An 18,018-nucleotide genomic window follows, 5' to 3' on the forward strand; every position below is an offset into this window, starting at 1 on the left:
TGGGATTTAGTAAACTTTATTGTAGTAATTTTGGTTTATATGCTGAATTTAATTTTCATTTATGTACATTAATTTTATGGTCAGTAAAAAATTAAAATATATATATTAACCCCCCCCAAAATACGCTCATATTCAAAAAACATATTATAAAAATAATCTGTTATATACCCAATGTCCTAACACTTATTCAAAACTGAACAATGACTGGAAAGTGTCCAAATGCAGACAAATGCTAAATACTGCCAGTATACTGCCAGTATAAAACCAGTCTCTCTTGCAAGTATTCAGTGTCCCTAAGGGAATAGTGACCCGTACATTGCCATCCATAATAGCTTCTTTCCCAGGAAAAGAGGGGAAGAGAATGTTTGTACAACCAACTTTGGTAAGTTGAACTGCTTTTTCTTCTTATTTTATTGTGGTTTAGTGGCAATCAATGAACCCAGAGAAAGGACTGTCTTGCTAACTGTGGTTTCAGAGACAGAGGCAGAAGCATCAGTCAGAGCAAGTGTTAACTCTCTACTCCTCCATTGCGCTACCTTACTTTCTAGTTGGCTTTTATGTTGTCTTTTCTGTCCAGCAGTGAGTTTCTTCTTGTCCTTTCGATTTTGCTGTAACTTACAACTCTTTGTCAATATAGTTAAAATATCATTACACAGCTCAGTTTGAAGGTGGTCCTTTTCAGCACTAAAATGTAAGCCCTTGCCATAACTGTCCAAGAGCCAGGATAGTATAGAGGAGACAAAGAAGAATAAGAGTCCAGGAAGTCTTAAATTAGGATTTTCCCCATCTCAAACAAGGCTCACCAGATAAAAACACCCCCACGGTTCTTAGCAGAGGAGGATGTTTCTGATAGCAATCGTCTGATTCAGACAAGTTCTTATATAAGGATAAGGATAAGCAACATAAGTCATTAAATAAGTAGTGTTCCCCTTTGACACAAGTTCCACATTCTCTCCAGAGTTTATGACCATGGGAAAGGAAATACAAAAGTTCCTAGACTTTTATGGGCCAGGCAGACAGAATCTGAGCTATTCCAGAGGAGCCTTATCTTCCTCTTCCATGTCACCATTCTGTCCTCTAGTTCATGAAGAGAAAGAGCTATTCAAAGCATGTCTAGAAGGATTCAAGAGTTGAAGAAAATCCCATGCACTATAAGAACTTTGTGAGTGGGAAAGGCGTTCTTCACAATGAGAAAACAGCAGGAAAAGACTTTTTCTCTTTAATCAATATATAAAACTGCATTCATTGATGGAGTTGCATTTTGGGATTTTGCTTTAGCAGGATGAGAAGAATTCACTGGTGTCTCATCTTTTATTTGTCTTGTTATTTTTTTTTTTTCTAAAACCAGTGCACTCATGTATATTAGTAGGTGGGAAGAAAGCAGCCGAAAGCAATGTGAAAGGTAGGGCTCCCAGGAGGAGAGAACCCACTGTTGCACAGATGTTAACAAGACTTACATGGACTTGCAGGTATAAAGATTCCTTAGTGAGATCTGTAGCTGAAGGAACACATCACTTCTAATGGGGGAAGCTTATTCAGTAGAGAAAGTGTGCAGCAGGCAGTGATGATGAAGGATGAAGATGATGATGAAGACAATTTTACACCTTGCTGTTTCTTTAGTGCTACATAATTTTTGTGAAGATTTGCTCTAACTCTCTGCTAGCTGTTCTTGTTTCTGATGCCATCAGCAATGATTGGTAGTATGCTTAATAGATACAAATGATGCACTCTGATTGGTTGGTATTTTATGGGGTAATGTTTTCTGAATATTTAAATAACTATTAACAATTTTGCTGTGACTTTTTCTGTGTGCTTTGATTTTTCTCTAGGCCAAATTAAAATTTACAGAACAAAATGAAAGGAACAGGAAGGGAATAAGGAGTGATTCTCTTGCAAGTGGTAGTTGCTTCCTATAAGAAACTGCCACAAAGCACATTTGATGACAATTGGACTGTATTTTCCAGTTGGGCATCCTCTGAAAGGAAGGCAATTCTGTTGTCTGATCCAAGGCACAATAAATAGGGCTGATGAGGAGGTTCACATGACCAGTGTACTATAGGTCTGAACTAAAACCTGAATGCATATATGCCCTATGAAGAACAGCTTGGTGGTATTACAGAGACAGGTCCAAAGTAGGGGTCAGGTGGGAGGCAGAGATCTGAGCATCAAGAGTTGGACAATTGAAGTTCAGCGTCTGATTTCCTTACTCCATATAAGGGCTGTGATTGTGTTCCTTGTTTCTCTCTACAGACATAAAGCAGTCACAAATGAGCTTGGAAGCAGGTTACTCCTGTCAGTGTGTGCTAGGTGTGACCTTAAAAGGCCTGCTAGATCTGGGCTCTGGATTTGCACATCACTTGTTTTCTGAATGATACCAGATTTATACGGAAATTAGGAGTTAATCTCTAGTATATCAGCACATCAGCTCTGGATTTGAACAAGATCCTGCCATATAAATGCTGTGAGCACAGCCGAAGCATTGCAGTACTCAGGGAATCAGGCACTTCGGTCTTTGGCAGCAACAGGTTTTTATTGTGACTTAATTTTGGTTATTTCTGTGTGCTTATATCTCTTCCTGAGAAAAACAGAATTCAAAACTGGTGGTTATAATTAGGATTAAGGAGCTGACCTATTAAGCACTATACAAAATATACTGAGCGACAGAGCTCTAAAGAACATAATATCAGGCAGAAGAAAAAGAGAAGTGAAATAACTTATCTTGTTTCTGTAGTAGATCAAAAAAGAATGTTTTCTTATTAGTCTTATGGCACATGACTCCATGTTGCTTCTTCTAATAGAACTGTTTATTTATAATTATTTGCAAAGCAGCCTATTTGTTTTTAAATATACTTCACTCTTCTAACAACTTCTGGCCCTTCTTGTGCTGCCCTCATTGACAACAACTACAAAATTCGCTTTCTCTGGCTAGATTGTGTAAAGTACTGAGTTCTATTAACTTTACTAAATGAAGCCTTAACTCCTTCCACAATCGAACCTTGTCTAACTGCACTATAAATGATCAGAATTAAAGACTGTAATACAAAGGTTGAATTATATTTCACTGACAAGTGAATCAAGTTACAATTATAAAAGTAATTAGTAGTGTAGAATTCCTAATCTTTCAAATGTTGATGTCCAGTCTGCACTAATGTAAATTCATAATCTGCTTTCTGAGATCACCTTATCCATCTCTTGTCATACTATTATTTACTCAGTTTATTAATAAAGAAATTGTATTCTCATATATCTAACTTAAAGGTTGATAAACATGGACTATAGATAGTGGAAGGAGCTTCCAATCCATTATTGTGAGAAGTGGAGAGCAGTGAATTACCAAGAGAAAATGTTTACACAGATGCCCAAAAGGAGCATTTAGACACAACAGCTATATTAGCAGAGTTAGTTGATAAGCATGACCCAATTCCCTGCAGTCTAATTACACCAATTCCCAAATTCCATGAAAAATCAAGCCCTGAGTAATACACAGTTGGAAGAAGGGCTTCAAATGCAGCTGTCTTGCTCTTTTTAACAGAGGATTAAAAAGATTCAAGAGATCATTATGATAAAGGGAAACCTTTTCCCCATGTAAACTGTGGGGAGAGTCTGCTTGCTCTCTGCTTTCTCATGAGTGTTGAGAGATAATGAGAACATGTAAATCTTTTCTCCAAAACCATATGTAAGGAAAAACCTGGCTTGTTACTGAACATAACAAGTTTGAATGAGTGCCATATCATTTATATCTCAGGAAATTCACTATTCCTCTAGTGATTCTAACTGAAAGCAGAACCTATTATTTTGTCATATGAGAATAATTTTTTCTTTAGACACTTAAACTTTCTTTTTGGAGTTACTTTTTCTGTTTCTCTTTCAAATGGTTCCTACAAATTTCGTAAATCTCTTTTAAAATGAAAATGAAAAATACGGGCTTTTTTTTTTTTTTTTTGTTAAATTCTTATTTCAAAAGTACCATTTTAACTGACTTATTATATGAAGCTGAAGACTAATATCTTTGAAAATACCTTTTGTGGACTGATCTGGATCACATACATATATATATATAAATTTGATATCTGACTTCTTTTTTTTTGACATATTCATTCAGTATGTCTAATTCCTTTTCATTGGAATTTCTTTTTTCTCTATAGAAATTTATATAAATATGAAAAAAAAGTACAGTAATAATTCAAACTATGTTTGAAAAACGTGGAATTCTGTTTCCAGGAAAAAAATCATTAATCTTCTCTCTGTCAGCATTCTTTTGTTTTGAAACTTCTCTTTTTGGAGTATAAATAGTATGTGCATTGTACAGACATTCAGTACTGAAAGGGAACTGCTAGTGCTAGTTTACAAACAACTGGATTTTACTCAGCAGAAGTTCCTATTAAGTCAAGGTACTAGTCAAAAAGTAACTTGGCCTTTAAAGCCAGTTAATCCTCAAATTTAGACATCTATAGATGTGAGGGGAATATAGAAAAATATGCCACAAGATTGCATGTCACTTTTTTATGATGACAAAAATTTTTAATCGAAGCTTAGTTTGTCATCTACTTCATGTGACAGTATTTGGTAAGGAACTACAGCATCAACTGATGTGCAGAATGGATGCAACACACATGGAGGTACTCCAAAGATGGAGTTGAGTTGTCCATGCTCCTTTATGTACCTGACAACATTCCCATGTAAAAATATAATACAAGTCTTCTCTCGTATTTTTGCCTGATCCTGCATTAGAATATGATAGCTTGCATTTAACAGTAAGAGGTTTTTTTGAATCTCAGTACAGAAATAGGATAGCCTATGTCCTTTGGAAAGATCGCCAGTCTGGCCTCTACAGTCTGGAATCCCACTGCAGTTTCCTGGAAGTTGTAGAGTTAAAAATGCATCACGTCCAACATGATTTTACACCTTTCCTTGCTTGACAGGTTTTCTTCTCTGGCCTATTCTTGCCTTCTCATGTGTCCTATTTTACTATGATAGTGTACAGCTTTCTTCTGGGATCCTTTCTACGTGAGGATACAATGATGACATAAAAATCACCAATAAGTTAATTTTTATTATATCCAAATAATGCTGAATTTTCAATAGAATTCTGCTGTGGTTATGGTATCTTATGTACTACTCTCTTACAAACCAAACTATTTTAACTTGACTTTCACTTAATAATTGTAAAGAAACCTACATGTGGTTCTCTTTAATTAACACCTGTACTTCCTATTTTCTCAAAACTTTGTAGTAAGGTCTCATTCACCAATTATTAGGTCATAATACCTTCCAACAGAGTAGTAGGTAAAATGAAAGTAATATTGATAACATAACTATTATAATATTAATTTTTTTTAAGTAGGTATTTTGCAATAATTTTGTCTTTGTCTTTTGTTGTTCAACCACAGCCAAATCTGATCCAGATATAAAGATGCTTTTAACAGTTTTTCTTTCTTAGGTAATGCCAAAGTTGAAGCCTTTGAAACTACTCACTAAACATTTTCCTTTCAAAAAAGTAAAAATAATAGTTTGGAATAAACTTAATACCAACTAATATGTCTCATCCATGTAAAACACTTTCAATATAGCAATTATCTACTTTGAACTGAAAACATAATCTTTTATTACAAACATGTCAGCAGTGTTAGCAATTTCATAACTACTCTCTGCCAATTAATATAAAGACTATACCTTTCTTGTAAAGAGAAAGGTAATTCCATTTCTCTGAGGTTACAAAATTTGATAAACATCAAGGAAACTAAAGGAAACTATCTAAATCATTAGTAAAAAACCCAGACACCTCCTGGGTGACAAAAATTTTAGAGTTTCTGGAGTCATGCTTAAGAAATACATGACTCAGAAACCCAAATACTCTCATATTTATTTCAAATTTTGTGCTCCTGAAAGTTCTTCAGAACTTCACTTTTCTCCTTCCATGAGGCCCACAAATGGGCTTCTCTGAAAAAACAGACCTACAAACCCCAGGAATTTTTATGTTAAAGGCTAATGGAGAGCAATTTGTATAGCTTTGATTAGAAACCAGAGGTTCTGGAGACACATGAGTCTGTCATAAGTCTGTCAAATGCTTCCACCGGGTGTTTTTAATTTGATTATTTAAAAAATTTAAGTCATATATTTGTAGGATTTTCTTCTGTTGAGTTCAAAGAATGGACTTCAAACTTGTAAGCATAAGGCTGTATTTGTTTCAGTTAAGTGCTGACTCCCACTGTACTCATTTAATCACATTTAAAGATCTAATATTTTTGTCTAAATTGTATTTCTCTGATCCACCCTGTGCAAGGGGATGATGAGAATCTATACAGTCTATGAGTACACCAGGAAATGAATTATAACTCAGAACTACAATTTCTCTTGTGTTTTCCCTTCCTGTTGTGTGGGACTGTGGGACTACTCCACTGGTCTGTATGGAGCAGATTACTTGCTGTTGTTTACATGGCCATTTACTTTGTCTAGCAAGTATCAAAACCTCACCCTCAAGAATGTCTATGGAGAGAGAGGGAAAAAAATAATCAATATTCAATCTGGTGGACATATTGCTAATAAGCTTATTCATGAAAAGTAATATGCTGCTTGTGAAGGCAAAAAATTGTCTTTAAAGTATGGTCACTTACAAATAGCAGCAGAACGTATCTTTGAACTGTTAGTCCAGTGATTCAATATTCCAATCAATGTATTCTTTGGAAAACAAAAAACACAGCTCAAACATGAAAAACATTTCTCTTGAAATTACTTTTCCATGCCTATGAGCTGAATATATTGAGTATGGTATCTTATGATCTACCATGTCATGTCAATTCTGGTTCTGAACAAAACATTACTTTCTATGTAATTAAATTGAATATGAGAACTAATGCTTCCTTATATCTCCTTAAGCATTCTCCAATTTCCATATCGCCTTATCTTAAAATTCTCCTTATCTCTATAAGCACAGTCAATAAAAAGTCATAGCAATATATTGTTACTCCAATAGTACAAGAAAAAAAACATAGCAGAACTAAAGTAGCAAAAGAGTACATTGTATAAACACAATCTTCATTTTTCTGACAGCTTTTTGCTGCCAACGCAAGCTGAGCACCAGGTTTAAAAATACCCCAGATTACTCTCTGTATTCAAAGACCATATTTCCAAATGAAGTGAAATTAGATAGTCCTTTTATTTGCTTTGTTGCATGCTGAAAATCATTAGGCAAATGTGAATGCCTTCAGAAACATACCTGCCTTGGTGCCTGTCACATTGTGCTGGATGTGAAAACTATGATTGATATAGAAAAATGAACACATTAAAAGAAAACAGTTCATTTTCAGCTGCTGGACTTTATTAAAAGCTTACACTAAAGGTGACCTATAAAGATTTAGCAAAATGTACATTGGCAGAGGTAGAAAACTTTCAATTCTACTAATAAATACGCTGCAACTACAGCTGAGGTCTGTGTGAGTTACATGGTTTTATAGGCACAGTTGGGCCTTTCTAAATACATTGCAATATAAAATAGAAGGTCGACAGTAAGATTTTCTCTTCAAGATAAATATAATTATTCCTATAGGAAGTAATGTACATGCTTTAGAACTCCAAGTATAGATTTAAACAGGTTTGTTTATCTTTTTTCAGATCCAGACCTACATGTACTACTTTGCAACAGAAAGCAAGCTGGTTGATTTCCATGGGAGGAAAATGCAATTCTTTTCCTTTTACAGCAAACTCTGGTTTATATGACTAGTATCACCCCAAATCAATATCAGAGTTAATGAGGACAAGATCACTTTCTATGCAGTATGTACACATGCAAATATGCAGATACTTCCAGATAAATTTTTGAAAATGCCAATGAAGTACTACTAATTGAGAGCTGATTACCCATTGCATGTGTGAGAGCTGGTAAACTGAGCAGCAAGTGCCATAGTACCATATTTTGGGGGTTTTAATCACCCAAATAAATATTGACACAAGGTGATAATCAGTCTCTTTCTTCTTTCAGTGATTAAACACAATTGGACTCATACCTTCTGATTTCTTTTAATAAAATGCAAAACCACTCTGAACTAGAAGAAAAACCAAGATATAATTAGCTGCTAATTTTTAGTAAAGCTTGATTAGTTCTAGTCAGTAGAATCTTTTATTGACCTTGTGAGGGCTGAGAAAGGAACTTTGTCCCATCCATCAGATTTAACATGAAGAAAGAAAGATTATTATCTCTTTGGATTTAGTTTGGTTTTGGCTTTTGCTCTTGTTTCCCAAACCTTTGTTTGAAGCTCAGATGGAAGAGAACTGAATTAACTGAATGAAGGGAGGCCCATATTAAATAGTGAGAAGTATCTGGTTGCCAATATTCTTGTGAGTTTGATTTTTGGAGGTCATGAAAGCATAACTGGACATCTGAGCAGCTACTCCCACAGAAGGGATACTAGTTCTGATTTTTATTTGCATTCTTCTGGTGGGGAGAGGCTCTCAGAAGAGACAACAGTTTCTGTTCCAGCCCTTCAGAGAGCCCAGAGACACACAAGGCTCCCAGCATGGAGGCTTGCATCTCACTGTTTCTCTCTGACAGTATGCATACTACTGATGGAAATATTTTGATGTAAAAGCACCCTTGCTTCTTGAGGCTTTCTTCTACAAAGCCTTTTTATATTGTGAATAAAAATAGATCTTACATTATAAAAAGCACTTAAACTAACAGTCCACTTGAACTTGCCTAACACTGTTTTGTTATACTCATGAGGCCATGTAACTGTGCAGAGTAGTTTGCACATTCTCACCATCCACAGAGTTTTCTTCAAAGCATCATCTTTGTGGTCGAGAAATGAAATGAATAATGTAACAGCCTGTTGGGGTCCCTCCCCTGCCGTGTAGCCCTGGGAGAGGGGCCCTGAGGGCACAGACACGGGGTTTCCCTGTCCCTGCTCAGCCTCGTTCCCATTGGTTGGTTTGTGTTCCCTGCGCGGGCAGAAGGACCCTTGGTCCCGTGACTGGAACAGTTCCTGGGCAGAGCTCCGGCCATGCGGCTGGAGAAATAAACATCTCTGAAACAGCTATCAAGAATCTGTCTGTCCGTATATATATTTCCTTTCCACGGGACTCCTGGTTTGATATATGCGTGTTGCAGGATCCCCACTGCAACAAATGGTGGAGATTTGTGAGCAGAACGATCCCCGATCCCTAAGCGACTGATTTGTGTGAGTAAACCCTGGAAACTTTGGATTCCTCTTCTTGGTTTTGCTTTGCTATTCCATATCTAAACTATGGAGGAACCGTGGGAAGACTCTTGGCTCTCAGAGCCGCATATGGACATTTATCTTAAACTTAAAATGATTCTTGAACAACGATTTGTAAATTTTAGCTTGATTCAAGCTCAAAAAGAACTGAAACACTTCCTGGCATGGTTGTTTAAGAACTTTTTCTATGTTTCTTGGGATTTAATTCTTACCAAGGGCTTTTGGAAAACCGTTTGGACACAGTTAATACTGGAGTCAAAATATATGCCGATGGAAGAATATTTTCGTGAATATTATTTAGTTACTGAGACTGTTGAGCAATGTCAGCTGTGTCCTGGTGAAGGGAATCCTGGCGCAGGGACCGTGCGGCCCAGGCCACGTGCACCGAGCGCCCTGCGAGCAGCAGCGAGGCAGTTCCCGCGCGCGGGCGGAGCCACGCGAGCCGCAGTGTCGGTGGCGGAGTGAGGCGCGGTGGGAGCGGCGGGACCCGGCGGTGCCCGAATGGCCCCGTGCAGCGCGTGGTGGAGCGAGCCCCGTGAACGCCCGACCGAGAGAGGCGGCGCGCGGGCAGCGGCTGGCGGCGGTGGCGGTGGAGCGGAGCCGCGCCCAGCCGAGACGCGCGCTGGAGCAGGGCACGGGGGAGTCCTCGCTCGGGGGCCCGGCCGAGACGTGGGTACAGCGCCCGGCAGCGGCAGCGAAGCTGCGACCAGAGGAGGCGACGCACGGAGAACTGAGCGGCGTGGCCCGGCCCGGCCCGCGCAGCCCCGAACGCGACCCCGGGAAGAGCGCGCAGGCACCAGCAGCCCCGAGAATTCCAACACGGGAGCGACCGAAAGAGACAGCAAAGACGCAGCGAGACAGAAAACAGCAGCCACTCGGAAAAAGGAAAAGATCATAGTAACTAAGACCTTAGGGATAGTAAAATGGTATAATGTTACGCAAAATTATGGTTTTATAACAAGGTGTGACAACCAGCAAGACATATTCGTGCATAGAACTGCTATTAAAAAGAATAACTCTGAAAAATGCATCCCAAGCTTGGGAGATGGAGAGGTGGTGGAATTTAATATTGTACTAGGGAGAAAAGGGTTACAAGCATCGCAGGTCACTGGGCCTGATGGTGTTCCTGTAAAAGGCAGTATATATGCAAAAAATCGTAGTCATGTTAGACAGTATCTCTATTGTAAGTCCCCCCTACAGTTTCCCTTTCCTAATCCCACCTTTCCCTTTTACCCTATGTCCTATTACCCCCAGTGTATTCCCAATCCGTTTTTTCATCCATGGTTTCCCTCACAAAACCATGCTTTTGCCAATTGTTTCCCCAAAAATCCCTTTCCAATGCCGAGTGGGGGATGAAAAGGGGGAGGGAAGAAGTTAAACCCTCTCCTGCCTCAGTTTCCCCACAAAGCATGCTCAGAGTTCTGTCTCCCTTCTGTCAGCCCTAAGATGTTCCACAGAATCTGTTTGGACATTTAAAGACTCAGGAGGGTGGCTTGTTTTGTTTTGAAACTGTTCTTGTTATGTTTATCCAGTTGTTTTCATTCTCCTTTTATTAAAATAAAACGGGTGAGGTGTTGGGGTCCCTCCCCCGCCGTGTAGCCCTGGGAGAGGGGCCCTGAGGGCACAGACACGGGGTTTCCCTGTCCCTGCTCAGCCTCGTTCCCATTGGTTGGTTTGTGTTCCCTGCGCGGGCAGAAGGACCCTTGGTCCCGTGACTGGAACAGTTCCTGGGCAGAGCTCCGGCCATGCGGCTGGAGAAATAAACATCTCTGAAACAGCTATCAAGAATCTGTCTGTCCGTATATATATATTTCCTTTCCACGGGACTCCTGGTTTGATATATGCGTGTTGCAGGATCCCCACTGCAACAACAGCCCTCTCCTCATCTTTCATGTCTGAGACACATTTGTATACACATACTGAATGGTTATGTGATCTGAGGCAAAATTTTCAATCAGAGGGTACCTATGGATTGTTTCTAAGAGTGATTCAAATTGGTGACAGAAAGAAAGACTTAAATTAACCTAAAAGGGGAGAGAAGGGCAAAACAATGGCTGAAAAAAAAGAGATGGTAGTAATATAAAAGCTATTTATATTTCCATTTTAAAAAGTATGATAAAACAAAAAATATTTTGCTATTACATACATTTTCTCAGCAAAGTATGCTATTCTGAAACATCATAAAAAAGAATTTTTATAGGATTGTTGCTTTCTTATCGTGATAGACTAATTTTAGGTGGAAATAGCTTTTTATGTTCACTTATTCAACGTAACAAATTCTAGACTATGTTCTCATACTTTTGGCATTCCAGGCATGAAAACATAGGTCCTGAAACTGTTTGGAGACTGAATGGCACAGAGATTATTAATTGTGCACAAGCACCCTCATTTAGACAATAGAGTAATAAATCTTCAGGTTTGCTTGCCCATTTCCTAGCAAACAGAGGCTTTGAATAATGTCTCCAATAAGGTTATTTTTGTTGCTTGTATTCACATATATATATATGCATTTCCATTTGAAATTGTCTTGGGGAATCACCCCAAGACAGATATATACCTTTATTTAAAAAATAGGGAAGCTGTTTTTCAAAATCAAGATACTAACTCTCTATATATGGAAATATAATGAAATGTATGGAAATTTCAATTCTTGTTTACCATACTGTGTTGAAATGCAACTTATGGTATTTTTCTATTGCTTAATTCCATTTGGTAAAAATCATGAAGCTCTAAAAACATTGAATATTATTGACACACTATTGGATCTGTCTTGGTTTCCTTATTCGATAATGCTTGTGTATTATCATGATTGATTCTGTGCATATTCATTTAATTTCTTTCTACCTAAGAGATTGTTTATGCTTGTATACTTCATTGAAAGTGAACATAAAAAAGCAAATTGTTGTGATTGACCAAAATTCATTCAAAAGACAAGCCACTGATGAAAGAACAAGTAATCAGAAGACTACAGCAGATGTATTTTCCAAATAAAATACCTTCATGAAAGTCACTAAGTGGGAAGCTTGATGGGATTTTGAATTCCTAGATAGTCCCTTTGTTTACATGGCAGACTAATACCTAAGGTTCTAATATACTGCCTGGTAATTTTATTTCATGAGATATAAAGTAAAGAGTCTGAGTATAGAGTCTACGGTTATTCAAACTAACAAGGGGAAAATGGGATAAGCATTAACTGCCAGAGGAACATCCTGTCTTTTTCACATTTAGATATCTAGAAAAACATGGTTAAAAAGTATTGCTTCACATCTGACTCATAAGAACCAGTTTTTAACTTAGTTTCTCTATTATATAAAATACGCTGAATAGTTCTGCTAAATAGAGTGTTTTTCTGTGCATGAAAACTAAGAATGTCCTGCAGAATTCAAAACTGGTACAAAAGAGGTGTCTTTTCTTAGCTGAGATAAACAATGTAAGAAAATGAACATTATTACAGTCAGAAGTAATATCTATTTTTATTTATTCTGACAGACACAAAAAAGCTTAGAACTGAGTTGCATACTAGCATTTTCAATGCAGAAGATGGTAGTGATTCCATGCTGGCTCTGTGAATCATGAACCCTTTCTGTTTCAATCTTTGGGCATCAAATAGTTGTGAACCTGCATTCAGTTATGTTTGCAAATGCATTTTACTGGATGATGGTAAATATTGAAGGATTTTTTTAAAGTCTAATTCAAAGGAATTTATTTGTCCATGTCTCATCCTCTTAACTTTAAACAACAATAACTAGAACCTGTAATATCTGAGAACAGCAGACATTAAATATGACTGATATGATGTACTGCAAGCATGGCTCCTTATTTTCCTCGCTTAAATAGTAATAAAAGGAAATAGGGAAAAAGCTGTTTCCTTGTAAATTTCTCACATCCTGCATGTGTCACTTTGCAGGAGGTTGCTTGTTTGGAAAGTCCACCGAAATCAAATTTTTGTGATTCAGTTAAATCCAAATGTAAATTTATCAAGTCAACTCTAATTTTTATGTTGACATATTTTTGCACACTGAAAAGATTTATATAAAAGAGCTTAATAGGATTTTTCCTACTGAAGAAAGAAGTTAGTAAAACTGAAATAAAGCCCAGAGAGACCAAAAGAATAGTCAAGACAAAACAGCCCATTTGAGAATTAGGTTTATATTTGCTTTGTTCCTCTCTTACTTTATCCAACCCCCCATTAAAAAAAAACCAAAAAACCAAACAAATGAACAAACAAAACCACTGCAACCTAAATCAAAAAACTACTACCTATTTATAGGATTTACAGGCACATAGAAAATAGCTCAGTTCAAACCTATTTCTCCTTCCTTGAATTCTTTGGTGGTTTTCTTTACCAAAGTTCAGTTTCTGCACTGACTGGAACCTCTAAAATACAGTTAAAAATACACAGGACAGATAAAGGCACTAGAGGGAGACATGAGCACGTTGGCTTAGTCAGTGCATTAACATAATAATGTTTAAGTCTTGTGAGAAACGAAACATTAGTTCTGAAGGAAGTCTTTAGATACCAACACTCGAGGGGTTTAATGTATGATTTTTAATAATTTTTAGAGCAGTAATGAATATTACAGATCTCAAAATGTAAATCAAGTTGCTTACTACCAAGTGAAGCTTCCACTAACATACCCGCAATTAGAAATATTCTTTCAAAAGTACTACAACATGCTAGTTTCAAACTTTAACACAAAAGTACAAGGTAAAGAGAACATATTCTAAGGTCCTCTACTAGCTCTCCTGTTTAATTCTGCCCATATATCTTTTTTCTGTATACAAAGTTGTATCAGGTCTAGGCACTATTTGAGAAGAGATACAGACTGATGCCAGACAACTATGTGACATTCCGATAGAGATTTTGTCATGGAAGAAAACTTTTTATTTTCATTTGCAGAGTATTTTAGAAGTGAAAGATACAGATTTTCCTGTAAGTTTATGATTTAAGCTAAAATGTCAACACCTGTTTTTATAACCCAATTCGGTAAACTATAATAAATACTTTGTATTATTACTGTAATTACAATTATTTTTGTTTTAATTTACAATTAGTTTTGTTTTTATTTATTTACTTGAAAGATCACTTTACATCCAGCCCTTTAACCTACTAAAGGACACATGGAGCTTGGACAGTTTCTAAGAATCTAAGCTTTAGCTGGTAAAGCAATCAGATAAGGTCCAGACATTTTGTGACCTGTAATGGGATATTGAAGGATTCTTACAATTTATTTGTGCAAGCCATCTGTATAAAATCAGAATTTTTGCCCAAAGATATACTCAAATCAGATAATCTTCTCAACCACATTCAGCTGTTTAAGAATAAAATACTGTTTTCTACTGCTTTGTCTGCTTTGTCTAATTCCATCAGCAACATTGATTTGTGCATGTAGAACATGATTCAGACACAGTCTTTTAAAAACATAATATGTTTATTTGAAATCTGTAATACTTTTTACTGTAGTCCTTTGGAAGTTTCTTCAGGGGAAAAAAATATATTTTTCTGGTATACTAACCATGTTAAATTTTTATGTAAATCAGTATTGGTAGGCAGTGCTGCCCAATGAAACAATAAGGTTTGGGAACTATGCACTTTAAAGAGAAATTTAACTTTTACTAGTAGCTCTGTGTCCGGCTTTGGATAATTTTTTAATGGTCTCTCAGAGACAATTGTCGCAATACTTACAGCTTCATTTTCAATAAAGCAATTTTTGTGTTCTTTCTGGGTAATGCCAACTTACCAATTCTTGAGATAACATATCTCAAGCTCAAAAATTTTTGCTGGAGATTAAATAGTTTATTAGTGTACCACATATCAGCTGTCCCCCAGAAAAACAGAGAGCCAAAGAGAAAAAAAGCAAACAAAACAAAAAGAAAAGAAACCAAGCAAAACGAAGCAGCCAGGGGTATGTAATAGGAAGACGTGTATAGATTCCCATCTATAATGTGTGCTTTTGCCTGTATGTTTATGACTTTTTGACTCCCCAGATGTGTTCTATTATTCTAGTTATAGGTGACACATTGAGCATAAGTTTATTTGTCTGTCCTTATAGCATAAGAAAATATCTTCCAGCAAATTGGAAAAGTAAATTACTAGGTTCCTGCTCCTACTCTGTTTCACCTAGATACACAGTGTTTAGCATAGGTCAGAAAACAAACAGTACACAACTCTCACTGAAACACTGACAGCACATCTTATCTATATTTCTCTAATGGAAAAGTGGGGCTAACAATATGTACATCTTTTAACTATGAATAGTCAATAATTAATACCTTTACAGCATTTTGCAATGGTCTATAGCCTGATCATTAGCAGCAAATTAGTAGCAAATTAAGAAATAGACTATAAAGACAAATTCTATGTATTATTTTCTAGGTTGAGTTGTCACTACAATAAGGTAATATTTTAATAAGTAAAACATAGAAATAGGCAAATACATATATTGATATTCTTATCTATATATACAGTATCATAATGTTAAGTTGATGGTTGATAATTCACTACAAAAGGGATTTCTAATTATTCAATTAGAAAGCAAGTATAAGAAGTATGAAAAAAGTCTCAGAATGCAGGAAACCATTCAACAGACATTAAAAAAACATCATCCCAGTAGAATAAAAGACTAAAAACATATTCTATTTTATTAGAGCCAGAGTCTACATGCCTGAGGAAAAGCATAATGTAAGTAATTGTTAAACTTTTTCATGATTAAATTTATTCCTGTTGACTGTAAAACACTAACTTATAGGAGCATGATAACTTCATGGACTTAGTACAAAGGAGGTTTTCCAAAAAATCTGCTCTTTGAACCCGGGATGCAGATACTTTTGTCAGAAGAAATAGAAATATAAGTAAAAATAATTATTATACATAAAATATTAACTAGATGATGGATTTTGTTTTCAGTATCCTGGATGAACTGGGATTTATGATTAGTCATACATTCATCCAATATCCTGATGACCATTTAATTACTTCTAATTTTTGACATCAGCAGCAGGAGACCCTAGGAACCCTTTTGCCTTCAGTAAAAGTGTAGCTAGGCTTCTCACCTAGGGAACTGCTTGGCATTATACAGAATTCAGTCTTGAACCTGTTGTTCCCATCCAGACAAGTTTTCTAGTTGTATGGTTTGGGGAGACCCTCACTTCCTACTTTGAAAAAAAAGACCTTCCTAAACAGTTGACCACCATTAGAAAACAAGATTCAGGATGTTTTTGGCAAAAACCACATCTGAAGGGAAGTAGTTATTACTAGTCAGGCTAGGTAAACTAAGCCTTACTCTTTGCTACCTTTCATTCCCAAATATTTATCATCTTTCTATGATTTTTTCCTATGTTCTTAATTCATACTATGTGTTACATGAGGAGCTCAAATTCTAGTTCAGTGTTCAGAATTTAACCTCCATGCATTCCCATTAAACCTTGTACGTGTGTCTTCCATACTGAAAATTCAATTACCTATGTTTTCATATTCAGCTACCATAAAAGGCATCTCAGGTAACACTAGATTGCATCTTGGTAATAATAGACACCTATTTAACAGATACATGATAATCATTATGGTAAAAATGCACTGTGCTCAATGGGAACAACTTCTATATCTTTGAAAGAAAATATCCTCCATCTTTGAAAGTGTGCATTTGTTGTCAATCTATTGCTGTACAAATGAAGGCTCCACAAGAACATGGTTGTGTTGCTAGGGTTTTTCATTCTTTCTTTTCTAAAGAGGCATGAAAACATGGAAATATTCTTTAGCAAATACATTCTGATTTAAAAAAAAATTTAAATAGTCTAACTGTGCTTTCTGAATTAAAAGCAACTTCTGTAGTGTCAACAATTGTCCCAGTGTCAGTTTATGCATAAGTACAGTATACTAGGATCCTAGTATTTTCACTGGGAGGTGGATTCACACAGATACCTTATAAAGAACCTAAGATAAATACCTGCAGTTAGTTTCTGCAGTTATGATTACAGCAAGCACTGCCACAGTGTGCATCTCACTAATCTACCCTGTCAGCTCTGGGAAACTGTAATAGTATTGCAAATATTTTGCCTAGATGCCTCTGAGCACTCACTGGATATTCAGGTGACTTGAGTTTACTCTATGGTTAACTCTTTGTACCTAATGTATTGCTTTATTGTAACTTGATTAAAAAATGCTTCATAGGAATTGACTGTTACAAGCTTGCTTTCTTCCTGAAGTGTAAGCTATTTATCATTTAAAATACCATTTAACTGGTGTTGGGAGCCTTATGCAAAGACAGGCTGTTGATTTTAGTGTAATTCATGTTATTTATTTAACACAGTGGTCCTATAAACTCAGGAAATGTCAGAAAAACTTGATGCTTAATTTGCCTTACAGTATAGCTCTATGTAGCATCGACTAAATGTCACAAAGACTGTCCCAATTAGGTAAACTCTTGGAGGGATTACATGCGTATTCTGGTCACTTATTAGCCAGAAGAAAATCACTTTGAAGTTTGAGAGCCATGAGCTGAAGACAAGCTAAATACAAGCTCTTGTATATCTCCGACATGTTGGTAGATTAGACTTACTAAAACACTTTATAGATTTATAGGGCCATTTTGGAAGAGCTGTTTTAAATGCTGCTACTAATCAGCTTGGAGTGGCCTAAGCTGTTATTTGGGCAATTTAGTTTTTTTGAAACCTGTTTAAAAAAAAACAAGCTATGTATCACATGCAGGGAATTGCATTAATTAATCTAAGTATAACCAAAAAGTGCTTCACATGCATAAAGGGAGTATAATAGTTAAAAATCATTCAAATCAAAACCTTCACTGAA

At 36.4% G+C, this 18,018-nt stretch overlaps 1 protein-coding gene across 1 annotated transcript in view; it reads left to right on the forward strand.

Annotated features, from left to right (window-relative positions):
• Window positions 1-346: 346 nt before the first annotated feature.
• Window positions 347-18,018, forward strand: part of VEGFC (vascular endothelial growth factor C) — a 200,566-nt gene continuing 182,894 nt past the window's right edge. The window contains exon 1 of the mRNA XM_048305071.1: window positions 347-382. Within this exon, the coding sequence (XP_048161028.1) occupies window positions 362-382 (21 nt within the window). The 5' untranslated portion in view covers window positions 347-361. The remainder of the gene's footprint in view (window positions 383-18,018) is intronic.

Source organism: Corvus hawaiiensis, chromosome 5 (assembly GCF_020740725.1).
Source record: "Corvus hawaiiensis isolate bCorHaw1 chromosome 5, bCorHaw1.pri.cur, whole genome shotgun sequence".
Classification (NCBI taxonomy): domain Eukaryota; kingdom Metazoa; phylum Chordata; class Aves; order Passeriformes; family Corvidae; genus Corvus; species Corvus hawaiiensis.